This window comes from Bison bison, unplaced genomic scaffold, assembly GCF_000754665.1.
Source record: "Bison bison bison isolate TAMUID 2011002044 unplaced genomic scaffold, Bison_UMD1.0 scf7180017864180, whole genome shotgun sequence".
In the NCBI taxonomy this organism is placed as follows: Eukaryota; Metazoa; Chordata; class Mammalia; order Artiodactyla; family Bovidae; genus Bison; species Bison bison.
This window is the reverse complement of record NW_011494752.1, coordinates 10,039,773-10,060,133: the sequence shown is the minus strand read 5'-3', so window position 1 is coordinate 10,060,133 and position 20,361 is coordinate 10,039,773. Positions and strand designations below refer to the sequence as shown.

The 20,361-nt window shown below is 43.8% G+C and overlaps 1 protein-coding gene across 1 annotated transcript; it reads right to left on the bottom strand.

Moving 5' to 3' along the window:
• Positions 1-8,971: 8,971 nt before the first annotated feature.
• On the bottom strand, positions 8,972-10,399 carry UBB (ubiquitin B). The gene is made up of 2 exons (XM_010842966.1): positions 10,268-10,399; positions 8,972-9,580 (listed from the first exon to the last, which is right to left on the bottom strand). Exon 2 carries the CDS (start codon positions 9,572-9,574, stop codon positions 9,113-9,115), a length of 462 nt encoding a protein of 153 aa, XP_010841268.1. The 5' UTR covers positions 9,575-9,580; positions 10,268-10,399; the 3' UTR covers positions 8,972-9,112.
• Between the last annotated feature and the right edge of the window lie 9,962 nt (positions 10,400-20,361).

The following is a 20,361-nucleotide window of genomic DNA, read 5'->3' as shown; positions in this document are numbered from 1 at the left end:
TGCTCTTAGCTATATATATAATTTTCACCACGTGGCTTGTGGGATTTCAGTTCTAATTAGAGTTTTCATCTTTTTTGGATATATGCCCAGAAGTGGGATTGCTAAATTAAATGGTAACTCTATTTTAGTTTTTTACCCTTCATACTGTTCTGCATAGCAGCTACACCAATTATATTCCCACCAACAGTGTACAAGTGTTCCCCTTTCTCCACATCCTTTCCATCATTTGTTATTTGTAGAATCTTTGATGATGCCCATTCTGACCAGTATGAGGTGACAGCTCATGGTAGTTTTGATTTTATTTCACTAATAATTAGCAACATTATTAATCAGCACATTTTTCATGTTCTTCTTGGCCATCTGTATGTTTTCTTTGGAGAAATGTCTATTTAGGTCTTCTGCCCATTTTTTGACTGGGTTGTTTGTTTCTTGTTATTGAGCTATACAACCTGTTTATGTTTGGAAATTAAACCCTTGTTGATCATATCATTTGCAAGTATTGTCTCCTCCTCCATAGGTTGTCTTTTCTTTTTGTTGATGGTTTCCTTTGCTGTGCAAAAGATTGTACATTTCATTAGGTCCCATTTGTTTATTTTTGCTTTTATTTCCTTTGCTTTTCCTCTCCTCCATTTTTATCACCTTCTACCAAGGACTCCTATTGTCTGTATGTTACTGCTTCTACTTTTATCCTCTGTATCTTTTAGCTTCTCTTTTATATTATCTGTTCCTTTTTTCTGTTTTACTTTTGGGGAATTTCTGTCATTCTAGTTCATTAACTCACTCTTCAGCTAATTCATCCATTCAAGACATACCTTGAAAGTACATATAACACGTGTGCAGGCTCTTTAGGGTGACCCTGGAACACAAAAGGTAAGGGGCAGAAGGTGGAGATGCAAACTTTGTGTGGGACATGTCCCACAATATTTGAATATTGTTCTTTAGTCCAACTATTATATATTTAACCTAGTATCTCTTATTGGTTCTTTTTGATGTTTTTGTGTTCTTGTTTTGTAGTTCCAATTTCTTCCTTGTATCTTTTAACATGTTCATTAGTCTAATTTAAAAATCCTTATTCTGAAGATAATTCAGTGTGTAACTTCTCTCCTGAAAGTGGTGATGCCCTTAACCCGTGAGATCTAACACTGTCTTCAAGTCAATGTCTCCCAGCTGGTGTCACTGAAGTCAAAAGTGAAGTACTGAGAGCAGAGAAGGCTGCCGTACTACATCCTCTGGGGCGTATTCTGTTCTGTCCATAGGTCCTGACAATTTCAGTGCGTGGGGAGCAGATAAGCCCCAGAGGGAGGCACCAGAGAAGCAGCCAGCCACTCCTCACCCCACAGAACAAGCCCTCCAGGCCTGCCTTCACACTTTGCTCTCCAGAGGGAAGCAGCATTAGAGGGACTCTGCCTTGCAACGTCATCCCTAAGGTCTGGGTGTTTGGAGCAGGAGATGATTAGGCAACTGGCAAAATCAGTGGGTCCTGACCTGTTTTTTCCAGTATCTCCCAAACACAGGAGATCTGGGCTGCCCTGATTTGACTCCAAAGACCTAGAGCAGAGATTAGAGTCCCTGCAGGTATGGGGCAGGTCCTATGGGTCCTAAGGGAATGGTAGGGGAGTACAGAACCCACTCCTCCATTTCCTTGTCCCCAGCACCCTGTAGACTCTCACACCCTCTCCTCTCTTGGGGAGGAGCCCGCAGGGTGCCTGACTGTGACCTGGCTTGGTATTTATCACCATGTCTGTTTACCTGTCTGTTCTGCTCCATGACAAAGCATATTTGTCTGGGCAGCCTCAGCACTTTGCTTAGAGTAAGAAGGACCAATCCCCCCCTCCCTTTTTTTCCTTCCTTTTTTTTTTTTTTTGTTTTAAATTGAAGTATAGTTGATTTACAGTATTGTGCCAATCTCTGCTATACAGCAGAGTGCCTCAGTTATATATATACTTTTTCATGTTCTTTTCCATTATGGTTTCTCCAAGGAGATTGGATATAGTTCCCTGGGCTATACAGTAAGACCTTGTTGTTAATCTATGCTATATATAATAGTTTGCATCTGCTAATACCAAACTCCCAGTCCATCCCTCTCCCTCCCTGCAAGAAGGACCAGTTTTATTTCTACAGACCATGAGGCTTTAGAGTAAGGCTTAGAGTAACATTCTCATCCTCAGGAGATGTTGGGCTCAGATTTACACATAGCTGTTTGGCCCACCTTCCCAGATGAAAGGGGTTATATTTGCTGATTTCTGGGCAAACCCAAAGCGTGTCCCATAGAAGGTTCTGCCTCTTACCTTCTGTGTTCCGGGGTCACCCTGGAGAGCCTGCATACGTGTTATATGTACTTTGAGTGTATATCTTTAGGCATGGGCCCCTTATTTCACTATAAATTTTCACATGTGTGCGTGCTAAGTTGCTTCAGTTGTGTCCAACTCTGTGACACTGTGGACTGTAGCCCTCTAGGCTCCTCTGTCTATGGGATTCTCCAGGCAAGAATACTGGAGTGGGTTGCCATGCCCTCCTCCAGGGGATCTTCCCAACCCAGGGATTGAACCTAGGTCTCTGATAGTCTCCTACATCGGCAGGTAGGTTTTTTACAACTAGCGCTACCTGTGAAGCCCATAAATTTTCACATGAGAACACCCATCTTAAGACACCCGCTCACTGAGCCCACTGGTCAGAGCTTGGAGGCATGCTGCACAGCCTGGCCTGAAATAGGAGTGGGGAGGGCAGAGCTGGAAGTGAGACAAGTGACTTATTTTGGGTGGGTGACGTGAGTCTGCGGGGGCGGGGGCACGGTGGGCAGCCCCTTAGAGGAAATCTTTAGCACTTTACTGGAATCGGGCAGTCTCCACCTGCCTTCTTGTGGCTTTACAGAAGAGAGGGGGGAGGTAGCAGATGTATCAGCAGCTGGGGGAGGACCTGGAGGAGTGGAGGATGAGAGTGCAGACTCCTCCAGCCCCCACTGCCCCCCCCAGCCCCCACTGCCACACCTCAGCCCCTGCTGCCTCCCTAGTCCTTGCTGCCCCTCCTTAGCCCCCTGCTGCCCCTCTCCCATCACCACCTGTCTTCTGGCCTCTGGAGTTCTTTCTCTTTCTGAGCCCCCTGCTCAGGCCCTTGGGTGACTCAGGGCCTTCTTCCTTCCAGAGGTCCTGGCTGGCATGGGGGCAGGAGCCATACATTCCCAACTTTGCCAGCTTCTTCCAGGAAAAGCTTGGGAGAGGAGTAGAATTATCTAACAGGCCATAAGAGCGTCTGAGTTAAAGTATTGGCTGCAAAAAGAGAGCAGACTGCTTCAGCTTCTAAAGGAGATTATGCTCAGGCCTGATGTTCAGAAAGACAGCTTTCACAGGAGTGGAGGGGACGGGGCGCTGCTTCTCAGAAGCCAGGGGCAAGCAGGAGGGTTGGAGCTGCCAGCTAACTTGCCAAGGGGTTGGGGGGAGCCTGGTGTGTGCAAAGGCTGAGGGTTCTGGTTGGTGGGTGGGGGGCATTCTCCCTGAGAAGTGAGGCCTTCTGTGGAAGACCCCTCAAAACCCTCTTTCCCCGCAAACACTGAAGCATCGTCTTCTGGACACAATGGTCAGTAGTTTCCATTCTGCCTCAGGGTGAGCAGAGCAGGTCTGAAGACTGGAAGTTGGAACACGGGCAGGCTCAGCAGACCCTCCATCCCTGTTCCTGCTCCAGAGCGTGCTGTGGGCGCCACGAACTTGCTGCTGCTTGAGGGGCAGGGTGCATGCCCAGCACCTCCATTCCTTCAGCACGTCATCTGTGCCTCCCAAACACTGGCCTTGAGGGGAGGGAAGTCTGCTAGTTTTCAGCTTTGCTCCCTCTCTTCTTTGGCCTGGAAATCCTAAAGAAAAAGATTGCCAGATTCTTTTTCAAATTCCAAACTTAGGTTTTTATAAAGATACCATAAACAAAAGGCGAAACAGCACTCTGAAAGACACTATTTATTGCAATCATAAAGAAAAATGATTACTTTTTAGAATATATAAAGCAACATTACCAGTTAGCAATATGAATAGGCAATGATGTGAACATGTAAAGTGAAGTTGCTCAGTCGTGTCAGAATTTCCTTCTTTTTCAGGGCTGAATAATATTTCATTGCATATGGTACAGTATTTTTGAAGGGTGACTTTGTAGTAATCACAAATTTCAGTGATGGCATTCTTTGATATCATTCCACTTCTAGTTATAACCTGAAAAAATATTTGCACATTTGAGATGAGACATTTACAAAGATGTTCATTGCAGCATTATTTATTTTTTGGCTGCACTGTGCAACATGGCCTTCCCTGGTGGCTCAGTGGTAAAGAACCCCCTGCCAAAGCAGGAGACATGGGTTCAATCCCTGGATTGGGAAGATTCCCCTGGAGAAGGAAATGGCAACCCACTCCAGTATTCTTGCCTGGGAAATCCCATGAACAGAGGAGCCTGGCAGGTTTCAGTCTATGTGGTCACAAAAGAATTGGACATGACTTAGTGAATAAACACCACCAACAATGAGGGATATGGGATCTCAGCTCCCTGACCAGGGATGGAATCTATGGCCCTTGAAGTGGAAGCATGGAGTCCTAACCACTGGCACTCTTTCCCTTGCTAAGTTTCTGCTATACTGGCCTTCACACTGCTTTTGAACTTAAGCTTTCTTCTCTTCCAGGACCTTTGCACACTATGTTCCCTTTGCCTGGATTGCCCTTCCCCCAGATTTGTGAGGCAAGTCCATCATTTCCTCCAGACCTTGCTCAAATGTCATATTATTTGCGGGGCTTTCCCTGATCATCCAGTGCCCTGTATTCTACTTTGTTTTCTCACTATAGCACTTTCCATTGCCTAAGAAATGATGTACTTATCTATCTATCGGTCTCCTCTCCTCTTTAAGTTTTGTAAGGACAGACTTGGTCAGCTTTGCTCATTGCTGCATTTCCAATGCTGTAAACAGTGAAAGTGTTAGTCGATCAGTCGTGTCTGACTCTTTGCAACCCCATGGACGCACGAGGTTCCTCTGCCCATGGAATTCTCTAGGCAAGAATACTGGAGTGGGTAGCCATTCCCTTTTCCAGGAGATCATCCCAATTCAGGGACAGAACATGGACTTCCTGCATTGCAGGCAGATTCTTTACCATCTGAGCCACCAGAGAAACAGAGTAGATATTTGTTGAATTAATAGATGAGTGGATAAGTAGTCTTTCAGTGGTTTCCTCTGGGGAGTGAAAGAGGTAAGAGATTTTTCACTTTTTACTGGATATTCCTGTATATCATTAGATGTATTTTTATTGAGTTTGTATCACCTTTTTATTTTAAAAAATCAGAAAAAAAAATAAAAACCACATCCAAAATTTACTAGTATTTTCTCTGTTAACAGCTGCTTGAAGACAAGCTATAGTAGGTACCACCTGACTAAGAACAACTTATAGAAGAAACATCTAACCTGGAAAGTTTTATCCATCTCCTTGTGTTTGAAAAATATTTTCATTTATATTTTTCTCTTCTGTATTTGTGTTGCTCTATTTTTTTTAAATTATTTTTTTTGATTGCACTGTCTTGATTGTGGCATGCGAGATCTTTAGCTGTGGCATGTGGAATCTAGTTCCCTGACCAAGGATCAAACCTGGGTCCCTTGCATTGGGAGCGTGGACTGTTAGCCACTGGACCACCAGGGATGTCCCTGTGTTGCTTTATTTTAGCAGTAGCATTTCCAGGCCCAGTTTGTGGCAGTCTCTGAGGCCATGGCAGCAGGTTTCTGTCCTGCAGAGGCCGGGAACAAAGCACAATCAGTAGTGCTGGGCAAGGAGATGTGGATATGAGGAGTTGTGGCTTAAACAAGGTTTCTCAACGTGTGAGTGATGGTAACTGATTGAAAAGGAAATTGAAAAGAAGAAAAAGTGAAATTGGACATTGGAACACACTGGACTGAACCACACTAAGCTGGTTCCTCTAAGGCAGAACTTCTTGGAGCCTTCAAGATGGCCCCAAAGGGGAAGATAGCAGACAGCTAGCTTCCTGAGCTCCTGTGACCACAGCATCCTTCTCAGAGGTTGTAACGTTTAGAGGACAAAGCTTGCAAAACACATGTAAGTTTCTGCCAGTAAAGATGTTTCTTAAGAGGAGTCCTGGCTGGTGGTACATGGTCCAAAGAATAGGTGCTAGAATAAGCTACAGGGGTTGGCAGAGACCTATCAGCTGGAGCGAGAACCTCACCATTCAACTTCTGATGACCACAAAAAAGGTGGGGGGGGAGAGGATGGTGATAGGATCAAGGTACAAAGAAAGGAAAATCTCAAAAAACTTATTTCAGCAGTTAATATCGTTACACTCAGTGCAAGATCCTTTCCCAGAAATCAACATTTGTCTAAAGCTTCTATTTTTTTAAAAAGAAAATATTTATTAGTATTTATTCAGCTGCATCAGGTCTTAGCTGCAGCATGTGGACTCTAGTTTCCTGCTGCTGCTGCTTCTAAGTCACTTCAGTCCTGTCCTACTCTGTGCGACCCCATAGACGGCAGCCCAACAGGCTCCCCCATCCCTGGGATTCTCCAGGCAAGAATACTGGAGTGGGTTGCCATTTCCTTCTCCAATGCATTAAAGTGAAAAGTGAAAGCAAAGTTGCTCAGTCGTGTCCGACTCTTAGCGACCCCATGGACTGCAGCCTACCAGGCTCCTCCATCCATGGGATTTTCCAGGCAAGAGTACTGGAGTGGGGTGCCATTGCCTTCTCCGCTAGTTCCCTGACCAGGGATCAAAACCTGGTCCCCTGCATTGGGACCTCAGAACCACCAGGGAAGTCCCTACAGCTTCCATTTGGAGTTGGCTGGGCCTGATTGAAAGGGCACCATACCTTTGCCCCTTCGGATTGAGGGATAAACGGAGTATATCTAAAATGCAGCCTGTTGAAATTGGGTAAGTCTCATGAGATATAGTCTCCATAAAGAATGAAACAGACACTTCTGCAAAGTAAGTCTACTGAGTGAGTGTGGCCCGACTTCACGGAACAGAGACTGCTGGCCCCAATTCCCAGTTGATAGCACAGGTTGGTGAAGACCACACAGAGGTTTCCTTGTTCAGACCTCCGGTTGTGTGCAGTTTGCTGAGATCCCTGAATACTTTGAGGGATCCCCAAGGACAGGAGGAAATCCCATGAGAGAATTAGAGCAACAGCTGAAAACTTTTTCCCTCAGGGAATTCACAGAAGTGTAGACCTCAAAGCCTGTCAAGTCAGGGAGTGATTTTGGGGAAAAGGACATTCTTGTCCTATTGCCCAAATCAGCACTAGTCTTCACTACAGCTATTCTGGTAAAATGCTTTTCTCTCAGGTTACGTGTAGAACTTTTAATCTTCAAAACTCAGGTGTAGTTGCAAAAGGCCTATTTAAAAATTCAAGCAAGACTTGTTCAGCAAGCACTAGTTTGGGGACATCCTGAAGGGTTAGGGGAAGGAACCGATGAAAACTTCAGGCATTTTCTGAGCTCTGTGAGAGTTGACACTTGGATCCCAATCCCTGCCTGGCCTGTAACAAGAACTAGGGGCTTGGGCAAGTCAAACACTGGACTGGGAAGGATATACTCTTCCAACCTGACAGCAAATCTAATCATTCCCTTAAGTCTAAGGAAAGCTTTTAAAAGGCTTAATGTTTCATTACCACCTCTACTGGTTTAATAGTTTCTTTTTGGCTAAGTTTTTACCACCACTCAAGCTGAAGCATTAACAGGCTAAAGTTAAGTGCTTATTTCCAGTCTCTAACTTACCCAAGAAAATCAGTCAAGTATTCCAATTTAGTGTATGTTCAAAATTAAGTGGGTTTCTAGGACAAAAGTTCAAACAGCTTTTGCTGCTAAGAGTTCCTAAAGTTATGCACCAAGCTCTTCTCAGGTACACCTCGACTCCTGTGAGGCTTGGCTTTCTACATTTGTGTATCACATCTCTGGGTGATTCTTACCCCTCATGCTATGCTTGTGGTTACACTAGTTTTAGTACCAGAAGTGATTTTCTTAGCAGTGTAAAGCTGAGAACCAGGACTTCCAACTCTTCCCCTTTACTTCCACACCCAGCCCCTCCCCTTCCTATTTCCAGTTGAGAACCACCACTGAAGAAATTTATGAAGCAGGGGAATGGTAGAGGGCTGTGCCCCCAAATATTCTTACACCACCTTCAATTAGCACTGGGAGTATACTTCCTAATGCTTAATTAACCGTGTTACACCCTCACATCCAACTCTGAAATCCCGTGGAGCCCACTCCACTGTCCCATGAAATTTTCCAGGCAAGAATACCGGAGTGGGTTGCCATTTCCTTCGCCAGGGGATCTTCCCAACCCATTGATCCAACCTGCATTCTTTGGTTCTCCTGCAGGCTTTTTACCACTGCGCCACCTGGGATGGGAGCATAAAATCTGCTGTGTAGGGCTTCCCCAAGATTCTTACCACCCAAGTTACAGAATCTCCTTCACTGGAGCAATCTCCCCTCTACAAGGAGGCAAAGCTGTTAAGTCATTAGGAACCAACGTTAGTAACCACCTTAACTCAATTTTTCTCCTTACCCTTGTTGACTAAGGCTCCATTTGGTTCTTGGCTCAGTTTACTTAAGAGAAAATTATGGTTCTATTATCTAAGGCTAAACACCTGTAAGTGTAAAGCACCAGAGGAAAAAAGGACAATAGCCAACCAATAATTACAAGATTTCAGAACACAATTGAACAGCCTCAAAACTTCATTTCTCTGTAATAAGTCTTGTTACCCACTATTTGAGGAGGCAGTAAAGTGCTTTCCCTCAATATGCCTCCATACTCTTACAATTTGAAATAGTTTTAATTATACTAGAATCCTATTAATGACCTTGAACAAAGTTCTATACTTTGCACACGGGTTGTTTGCCAATGACTTAAAATTTGGTCGCACAAACCTCAAATGCCTTCTCTGAATACCATTTTAACCTGTTGAGTACCCACCATTACCATGTAATTTCACAACAGACACCAAAAATGCATGCAACAAAACTTTTATTAACATTTTGAACAGGTTCAGCTATTACTGAAACTGGTAATTTCTAAACTTAAATTGGGGTAAATGGCTAGAGTGCAGAAGGATGTCATCATTGAACATTATGAATAGAAGACTGAAGAATTAACAGCCACCCCTCAGACGAAGGACCAGGTGCAGGGTCGACTCTTTCTGGATGTTGTAATCAGAAAGAGTGCGGCCATCTTCCAGCTGCTTGCCGGCAAAGATGAGCCTCTGCTGGTCGGGGGGAATGCCCTCCTTATCCTGGATCTTGGCCTTCACGTTCTCGATGGTGTCACTGGGCTCCACCTCCAGGGTGATGGTCTTGCCGGTCAGGGTCTTCACGAAGATCTGCATACCACCCCTCAGACGGAGGACCAGGTGCAGGGTCGACTCTTTCTGGATGTTGTAATCAGAAAGAGTGCGGCCATCTTCCAGCTGCTTGCCTGCAAAGATGAGCCTCTGCTGGTCAGGGGGAATGCCTTCCTTATCCTGGATCTTGGCCTTCACGTTCTCGATGGTGTCACTGGGCTCCACCTCCAGGGTGATGGTCTTGCCGGTCAGGGTTTTCACGAAGATCTGCATTTTGACCTATAAGGTTAAAAAGGAAAAGGTTACTGTATCATTTTCAGTATCTTTTACCGCTTTCATAGTTCATTGGTTATTTAAAACTAACAGATTATATTCTAAAACGCCTTATTTACGTCAAGATCTCTCACAAATCTCCCCTATTCTTTTACTAGACAATGTATCCATCACTGGAGGCAATATTCCTTAGTCAAGATGTCTCCCTAACAGGCCGGAGACTCGAAAGTACTTTCCGAGATTATCATCCAGAACTGTTCAGGTACTTCGTTAAGATCCCGCCCAATTCCCCCCAAACCTAGTCATCATGTCAGCATTTAGATAAAAAACTTTTTTAAACGCAACTGGGGACCTACACCTCCTCCACGGCAGAATTCGAATTAAAAACGTTTCCAGAAGCCCCCGCCGACTACCTCTCTTCCACCTTTCTCCCCTGAAGCAGACGCGATGGAATCTCCATCGGTTAAGTGTCCGTTGACCTGTGCCGGCGTGCGCGCGCGCCAACCGCCCCCGCTCCCGACACGTAAACAAGGCCTGCTCTTCCGGAAAGGCCGGGGCCGCGTCACCTCGCTTCCCCTCCCCCACACCCACCCCCACCCGCCTCGTCTCGCGGACTCCCAAGGCCTCTGCGGCTCGCCCTCACGGAAGCCCCCTTCTCCGCTCCTCCCGACGCTCATGGCTGCGGGCCAGTACCTGTGAGTGAATGCGAAGATGCCGCAAATTCAATCACGCCGAGTCACCTCCAAGACGACGCAGGAACCCAACAATGCCAGCCGCGTCTAAGTGCTCCGCCTCGGCGGGGCCGATATTTATACAACGTCTGTTGCGTCACTTATCACTCTTACGTAGGCCTAGTGTCCCTGCGCCGCTGAAAGTAGTTCTCCCGGCCCCACCTCTCGCGACGCAGTTATGTCCTTCGACTGAGCTCTAAATTCCTCAGAACCGAAAAAAAGGATCCTAACAAATCAGCTCCCCTCTCCTCCAGATGATCCTTCTCCTCCTTTAGGAAAAGGTAGGAAAATTATCGGGCGGATGAATTCGAGTTAAGGGGCTCTTCCTCGAAAGCTCTGGAAACTTCCTTGCAGCGCCGGCGCTGATTGGTGAGGGGGTGTGAGGCGAGCCCGGCTCTGATTGGTGGGGAAGGCAGCGGCTCGGCTGTTGCTGGGCTCCCGCTGGGGTGATTCGGCGACGACGTTGCTTAGTAACTGAGAGCGCGTGCGCGGCACAGGCGCGCCTTCACTAGAGAAGCATACTTCCGGCTGGGGGTGGAGGAGGGGTCTTTTCCTCCCGCCTCTTAGGCCCGGACTTCTCAAATGTGTTGTTGGGTTTTGGGTCAAAATATAGCGGGTTCTGCGGTGATTTTCCCGAGAAAGTGGTGGTCTGGAGATGCCCAGGAGGTAGGCGGCGGAGCCCGCAGTTTTCCTGGTGTCTGCTGTGAGGCACAAGCCCCTCTCACGTCGGCCGGTTTTATTTTTTACGTCGGCCGGTTTTATTTTTGTTGTCTGGAACACAGTTGCGGAACTTTAGTCACGTTGTACAGTTAGGGTGCTTTGGTCGTGCTTTGAGGAGACGAAATCTAGACTTGGGACTCCGTGCTGGGCCCGAGTATCCCCCAAACCCCTCCGCCCCACCGACCGAGGAGGACCCCTCCTCCACCGCGGAGGCGTTCCCCTGACGAGGAGGTTCCTCCCGACCTCCCTCCCTCCACGCGGGGCACTCCTCCCCGCAGCGTCTCCCACGCGGAGGCCTCCCCCCACTCCCCATTCCTCGCTACGAACCGTCACCCCCCGCGGTGGAGGCCTTCTCCCCCTTCCTCATTGCGGAGTCCCCACACTGCTTCACTGCACAGCCCCCTCTCCCCCCAATCCCCGCTCCAGGTACCAGGTGGCCATGCTTAAAAATGCCTCCGCACATCCCTTTCCCTCACTGCTGTTTGTCCAAACCCCGAGTGAAAAATGATGTGGATCGGGGAGCCGACAGCCCACATGGAGAGACAGAATTCACACACGAGAGAATTCGCGACACTAGCGTTTTTAGTGTCCCATCAATAGGTTGGTTGTGCCAGCGACATTACGGGTGGTTTAACCAGCTAGGACCCCGCCGCGGGTGTGGCCGCTGGTCAGCAACGAGATAACCGGGGGAACGTGACTAAGACAGACGTGTTTGGGTCCGCAGCCACGCAGCCCGGCGGCTGAGTCATGCTGGTGGGGGTGTAAATAAACATGGGAGTGGTTGTTGCGTAGCAGCAACCTCGCGAAGTTAGGAGGTGGTCTGGAGATGTGCACCTTACTACAGAGTGGCTAGTTATCACTTAGAAAAGGTCGTGAGTCTAAATGACAATCCTTCAACGCTTAACAGTAAGAGGAGGTACAATGTGACAAGCATTTGAGTTAACGCCCAGACGGTAATAAATTTATTATGACTTGCTAAAATCTATTTACATGAATGGTAGGAGATAGAAATGAACAGTTTCTTGAAAATAATTTGGTCGATGATGTAGTTGATAAAACGTTCATGGTAAAAAGTATGGATTTTCGTTTTTGTTAGTCTGACAGTCAGTAGTCTGAGCTTGTTTCACTAACTGACAGCTCCTCTTAAGTCATCCCTGTGAATTGGTGGAATGATCTAGAATGGAGATCTCATGGTTTGATATGGGTACAGGGCCTGAAATTCTAGCAGTTGCCAGAAGTTAGTCATACAGCTTCCTGGTTTAATGTTTGAACAAAGGGCATTTGGTAACCTCAGCACAGAAAAATGTTTTCAGAAAACAGGCGTATGCGTGCCATGTTTAATAGACAAGATGAGTTTTTTTTATGGTGTGTTTTTTAATGAAACTTTTAATAATAGCGTCATTTCTGGTGATTGTAAAAGGTAGTCTGTAAACACATTAAAGAATAGACTGACAAAAATCCCTGAAATCACAAATTTGAAAATCTAGCACAGTACTTGGCCTTGAGCTTAATAAATGTTTGTTTAGTGAACTGTAGTTTCCCTTTTGTTCAACTTGGGGGAAAAAACTGTTGACAGCCTTAGACACTTAAAACACAAAGCAAAAAGACTATTTATTTAATAACCATGTGCAAATGGTTTTGCCTAGGCAGTTCCTTTGAAAGAAAGAATTTGATTCTAAGATTCAAAGTGATTTTTTACTTAGCTAGATGTCTTTTAATAAAAATCTGTGAGAAAACTGTTTCCAATTACAAATTCACAATTGTTTTCTTGACATTATCAGCTGACATTTAAAATACAGAGTTATTCTGTGGTTTGTCATTTCCTTGTTTGGCAGTGTATTGCAACAGAATTATAAGACTAATTCTGATTTCTTACCAGCAAGTTAGAAACTTTGATGTTGAGTGCCCAAATGAACACAGAGCAAAATTCTAAATTGTCTTAAAAGTGGTCCTCAAAACTTTTTAAATTTGTCCATTTAAAAATAGCTATTCAAGGTATTTCTCTGGTGGTGCAGTGGCTAAGACTCCAGGCTCCCCATGCAGGGGGCCAGGGTTTGATTCCTGGTCATGAAGTAGATTCCAGTACCTCAATAAAGACTGAAGATCTGGAGTGATGCAGCTGAGACCCAGAGCAGCCAAATAAAAAAAAAATTTTAAAAGAACAGCTATTCAAAAAGATTTTCACTGTGAAAGATTATATACATATATGAAAGTTGGAGATAATATAACAAACACCATATAACCACCACCCAACTTTGTTAATCTTAACAAAATAGCAAAAGCTGTTTTGCTTAATCTTTTAAAAATATTTTAGTGAAAAAAACATAGGGTATAAAATTTACTATCTTACGAGCTATGCACTTTTTAAAAAACATTTAAAAAAATATTATTTATCTTCGGCTGTGCTAGGTCTTTGTAGATGCGTGGACTTTGGTTGTGGCGAGCAGGGCCTGCTCTCTAGTTGGATTGTGTAGGCTTCTCCTTTTGGTGGCATCTCTTGTTGTGGAGCAAAGGCTCTAGGCACTTGGGCTTCAGTGGTTTCAGCCCACAGACCAATTATACACTTATAAATGTACAGTTTAGTAGTGTTAACTGTGTTCACATTATTGTATAACATATCTAGAATTTTTCCTCTTGCCAATCTGAAACTCTATACCCATTAAATAACAACTCCCCATTTCTCCTTCCCCTAACCATCATTCTACTTTGTATGATTTTGACTATCTTAGGTAAGTTATGTAAGTGGAATCATACAGTATTTGTGAGTGTGACAAAATTTCCTTTTTTAGGCTGAATAGTATTCCTTTGTATGTATGCAGCACATTTTGTCTATCCTTGTATCTATCTATGCATATGTGGATTGCTTTCACCTCTTGGCTTTTGTGAATAATGAGCTGCTACAGTGAACATGGTTGTGCAAATATCTCTTTAAGATCTTGCTTTCAGTTCTTTTGAATATGCACTTACAAGTGACATTGCTGGATCTTAAGGTAATTCTATTTTTAATTTTTTTGAACTGTTTTTCACAGAAACTCCACCATTTTACATGCCTCCCCAGTGTACAACTTTGATTGTTCCACATCCTCACAAACATTTGTTATTTAAAAAAAATGATTGTCCCCATTGGTCTAAGATGACACCTCACTGTGGCTTTGATTTGCATTTCCTTAATGATTTTTTTATATAAAAAAAATTACAGATTCATAAGAACTCACAAAAATATAGAGACGTCTCAATGTACCCTTCACCCATTTTCCCCCAATGACAGCAGCTTACACAGTTGTAGTACAATGTCAAAACCAGGAAATTAACATTGGTGCAACACACAGACCTTATTCAGACTTTACAGTTTTACATGCACTTTAGTATGTGTGCAGTTGTATGCAGTTTTATCACGTGGGTAGTAGATTCATGTCACCCCACCACAGTCAAGGTACAGAGCTATTTTCATCACTACAAGGATAACCTCTTATGGTCAGTCACAGCTGCTCTTACCCCTTCCCCACAAGCCCAGGGAGTCATCAATCCATTCTGCATCTTTTATAATTTTGTCATTTTAAGAATGTGGCATAAATGGAATCGTACAGTATGTAACCTTTTGACATTTTTCATGTAAATTTCATCTGAATTGTTGAATATATGAAGAGTTCATCCGTTTTTGCTGCTGAATAACTTTCTGTGGTATATGTGTCCCACAGTTGGTTTATTCATTCACCTACAGATGGACTTGCGGGATGTTTCCAGTTTTTGGCTATTACAAATGTTAAGTAACAAAAACTCAACTGAATAAATATAAGGATCACATGAATGTATTCAACAATTTGTAAATCAGGAAACATCCCATCTAGCAATAGAGCTCTGTTGAGCTGCAGAAAAGAAGACTTTTAAAGGCAGAGAGGAAGCAGAAAAAAGGAAAGAATTAGCAAAGAATACCTTCTTTTTAGGCGAGGCTGCCTTCCTTGCCTAAGGGGAAGGGCAGAGGTATCCACTAATCAGAGGGATGGATCCTAGTGCTGACCAGGACATTCCAGGTTGTCTGGTTAAAGGTCAGTTTCCTGGGGAAGCTTGTAACTGCAGTTGGGTTAGGAATGAAGTCTTAGATTGTTTCCCTGGGGCCTGACACAAGTAACTCCTCTTTGGGCATTTTGTCTCAAAACACAAGGTTCTCTGATCATTCATGTATATTTTCATGTAAGCAGATGTTTTTCTTTCCCTGGGATGAATGCCCAGTAGTGTAATTTCTGGGTTATCAGGTATGTGTATGGTTAGGTCTTTAAGAAACTGCCATTTCCAGAGGGGTTGTATTATTTACTGTCCCACCCCCCGTGTCTGGGAGATGCAGTTTCTTTGCACCCTCACAACATTTGGTATTGTCACTTTTTTTTAAGTTTTAGCTATGTAATTCTTGTGCAGTGTTTAGATGTTGAATTTTCGTTTCCCTAATGATTAATGATGTTGCATGTATTTTCATGTGCTTCTTTGCCATGTGGATTTTGTTTTTGCTGAAATACCTGTTAGTCTCTTTTGCTCATTTTGTAATTGGATTGTTTACCTTTTTTACTGTTGAGTTTTGAGAGTTCGCTATATATTCTACATACAAATTCTTAGAAAATACAGGTATTTTCTTCCATTCTATAAGTTGTCTTTTCACTTTCTTGGTGGTGTCTTTTGAAGTACAAAAGTTTGTTATTTTGAGATGTCTTAACACTCTATCTTATGCTTACCTGATCTCTTCCACATTCACCTCCATTTCACCTAAGCAACAAACCTCGACATCACCTAAAACGATCGCACTCTGCTTCCTGAAACCCCAGTACTCAACTCTCAGAGCCCAACCTCTTGCCCATCTACCTATCTTTCTGCTTTGTTACATCCGCTCTGTAAACCTTCTAAGACCTGCAGTTCCCCAGTTCCCTGTTTTCTCCTCTTCACAGCATCTTTTATAGAGCAAAATTTAAAATTTTTGACCAAGTCCAATTTGTTGGTTCTTTAATGGATTGTGCTTTTGGTGTCATGTCTAAGAGTTCTTCACTCAGCCCTAGATCCCAAAGACTTTGTGTTTTCCCTACATGTAAATCTATGACTCATTTTGAGGCTTAAGTTGAGGTTCATTCTTTCACTTTTGGATGTCAAATTCTCCAGTTTCACCATGGAAACACTATCTTTCTTCCATTGAATTACTTTTGTACCTTTGTCAAAACTCAGTTGGCTGGACCTGTATGGATCTGTGTTAATTTTTTGTTTGTTTTTTATCAACTCCAGGAACTTTTTAAAACTAATAACATACATTAATGTTTCCATAAATACTAAATGTTACTATAGATTGAATGTGACCCCCCAGAATTCATGTGTTGAAACCTAATCCTAGTGTGATATTTGGAGGTGAGGCCTTTGGGGGTGATTAGGCCACGAGAGCAGAGCTCTTAAAAATGGGCCTAGTGTCCTTATGAAAGGTCCCAGAGAGCCCCCTTGCCCCATGTGAGGACATAGGAAGTGGCCCCTCACCAGACACTGTATCTGCCAGCACCTTAATGTTGACTTCCCAGCTTACAGAACTGTGAAAAAAATAATATGTTTCTGTTGTTTATAAGCTGCTCAGCCTGTGATGTTCTGTTATAGTAGCCTGAACAGACTAAAACACCTGTTTTTAAACTTTATGTAAATGATGTCATACTCTAGCTATCATTCTACAACTTCCCTTTTTTAATATTGTTTTTTGTGGCTTAGCTGTGTTGATAAAGCTAGTTCAATTGCTTTAGCTGCTGTGTAGTATTCTCCTATGTGAAGATATCACAGTTTAACATCAAGATATTCCTAGTTTTCACTGTTACAAACAAAAATGCTAAGATAAAATTTTTATTTTATGTTTATTTGGGTTTTTTCTGTTTATTTGTTTTTGTAAAAAATATTTATTTGTTTTTGGCTGCATCAGGTCCTAGTTACAGCACTCCAGATCTTTGTAGTGGCTCATGGACTTAATTGTCCTGCAGTGTGTGGGATTTTAGTTCCGCGACCAGGGATCGAACCCGTGTCCCCTACATTAGAAGGCAGATTCTTAACTACGGGATCACTAGGGCAGTCCTTTGAAGTTTAATGTTGAGCCAAGAGAAAGACTAGGTTTGTTGGTTTCTTTGCTCATTCAGCAGGCATGTCCAGCAGCTTCTGGGTATGGAAGGCTTTGGGGTTGCTGACTTGGGTAGGACACAGGCCCCCACCCAGTGGGGTCGTGGTTTTAGTGCGAATAAAGGGCATCATTGTGATCCTGAGAGTATTTATCTTAATGAGTTGTTGGAAGATTCAATGAGTTAACTCATGTAAAGGGTTGAGAGGAAAGCCCAGTTTATGGAGGGGTGCTTGATCAATGCTAGCTACTGTTGTCAATCTTGAAAGGCAAAAATGGCTTAGTGGTTAAAGCACAGACTGGATTGGGTTGAAATCTTGACTCTACCATTTACTCACTGTGACTGTCAGTGAGTTATTCAACTTCTCTGGGCCTCAGTGTCTTCATGTATATAGGGCAGAGATAGTAATAATACCTAGCTTACAAGTTTTTTTTTAATTATTTATTTGGCATCATTGCGTCATGCAGGAACTTTCTGTGTGGCGCCAGAGCTTAGTTGCTCAGCAGCATATGGGATCTTAGTTCCCTGACCAGGAATCGAACTCAGATCCCCTGTATTGCAAGGTGGATCCTTAACCATTGGGCAACCAGGGAGGTCCCCCTTACAGGGTTTTTGAGGGTTGAATGAACCTGCCTTGCAAGGTTAGTTTCTACAGGTAGAATGCTTAGAACAGTTTTTGGTACACAGGAAGCACTCAGTAAATGTTAGCTGCACAAACAAGGAGAAGTACATAGACTTCTCTGGGGCATAGAAGAGGAAGGAGCTGTCTAGCTGCCTGGAGGAGGGTAACAGAGCAACCCAAAAGTTACCACAAAGGAATTACTTAGAAGCCCAATCTCAGGGAGGAGTCAGGATTGTCCAGAGAGAGAGGAGCAGGTGAAAAGTGAGAAGGCATAGTGTGATAAAGAACAGGTGTTTACGTATTTGTGTCTGTGATTTAGGGGGACTGCAGGTGGAAAATAAGCCTGGAGAAGGAGGCAGAGCTCAACACTCCAGCAGCTTCACTACCTCTAGCAGTCCTGCCGTCCCAGGTGTTTCCCACTTCTGGACCTTGGCACTTGATGTTTCCTTTGCCCAGAACTCTTCTGTGGCTCTTGCTGTCTCCTACTTTATGCAGTGTAAACATCACATCTTCATAAAGGCCTTCTCTAACACCCATTCCTGCTCCCGGTACTCAACTGCAGCACCTTGGTTTTTTTTCTTTCAAAATGAGTTCATGTTTACATAATCCATAATTGTATTGCTTACATGGTTGTTTATCTCTTTGTTTCCTCCACTAGAATATAAATTCTATGAGGTACAGACCAGGTCCCTCTGGTTTATCACCATACCTCCACTCTTAGCCAGCTAGCATGCAGCCTAGTGTATGGTCAGCACTCAGTAAATATTTGTTGAAAGAATGAATGACTAATGAAGGACCTGGCTTACTATGCTGAGGACTTTAGATTCTTCTTGCAGGTGTTCTGCATGGGAAGGACATGTTCAGATTGCTACTGTAGAATGATAACTAGGTGACATCATAGCAGGTGCACAGAAAGGGGATGAGATCAGAGATCAGCACTCCAGACGTGGTGGCCATTGGCCAAGTAGGAGATGATGAGCATCTATGAATAGACCAGATCAACAAAGCTCAGCATCCCTGAGCAAGTAGCAGGAAAGAACTAGTCAAATCAAAGCAGAGCACTGTTATTTATTGTTGTTGTTCAGTCGTGTCTGACTGTTTGCGACCCCATGGACTGCAGCGTGCCAGGGTCCCCTGTCTTTCACCATCTCCTGGAACCTGCTCAAATTCATGTCCATTGAGTCGGTGATGCCATCCAACCATCTCATCCTCTGTCATTCCCTTCCCTTCCTGCCTTTAGTCTTTCCCAGCCTCAGGGTCTTTTCTAATGAGTCAGCTCTTCACATCAGGTGGTCAATATCTGAGCTTCAGCTTCAACATCAGTCCTTCCAATGAATATTCAGGACTGATTTCCTTTAAGATTGACTGGTTTGATCTCCTTGCAGTCCAAGGGACTCTCAAGAGTCTTCAATACCACAGTTCAAAAGCATCAATTCTTTGGTGCTCAGCCTTCTTTATGGTCCAACTCTCACATCCATACATGACTACTGGAAAAAGCATAGCTTTGACTATACAGACCTTTGTTGGCAAAGTAATGTGTCTGCTTTTTAATATGCTGTCTAGGTTGGTCATAGCTTTTCTTCCAAGGAGCAAGTGTCTTTTAATTTCATGGCTGCAGTCACCGTCTGCAGTGATTTTGGAGTCCAAGAAAATAAAGTCTCTCACTGTTTCCGTTGTTTCCCATCTATTTGCCATGAGGTGATGGAAGTGATGGGACCAGATGCCATGATCTTTGTTTTCTGAATGTTGAGTTTGAAGCCCGCTTTTTCACTCTCCTCTCTCACTTTCATCAAGAGGCTCTTTAGTTCCTCTTTGCATTCTGCCACAAGGGTAGTGCCATCTGCGTGTCTGAGGTTATTGATATTTCTCCCAGCAATCTTGATTCCAGCTTGTGCTTCATCTAGCCCAGCACTTCACAAGGTGTACTTTGCATAAAAGTTAAACAAGCAGGGTGACAAGTATTGTTATTTGATCCTTGTTTCAGAGTAGTACCTAGATGACTGACCTAAATGTTTATAGTGTAACAAAATAAAAGATAAATGGATGGGGAGCTTATAACAAAGGAGAAAAAAAGGAAAATGAGGAGTGAGATAAGTATAGAAAATGCTGGCTTTGAAGTCAGTCTGTTTGCTAGAAGTGGGCCACAGATTGTTTTGGTAGTTTTTTTTTCCCAACCAGTGTGGAAAGAGAGAGACACAATCAATTACATACATGATAAGTCCTTGTGATACATTGTAGTACAGCCATGCAATGGAGTACTACTGCTGCTGCTAAGTCACTTCAGTCGTGTCTGACTCTGTGTGACTCCATAGACAGCAGCCCACCAGGGTTCCCCGTCCATGGGATTCTCCAAGCAAGAACACTGGAGTGGGTTGCCATTTCCTTCTCCAATGCATGGAAGTGAAAAGTGAAAGCAAAGTCGCTCAGTCGTGTCCAACTCAGTGACCCCATGGACTGCAGCCCACCAGGCTCCTCCGTCCATGGGAGTACTACTCAGAATTAAAAATAAATTAAGTATTTATACATATATAAACAACTTGGATGAATCTCAAAAAAATTATGTTGAATGAAAGCAGCCAGACATAAAAGGAA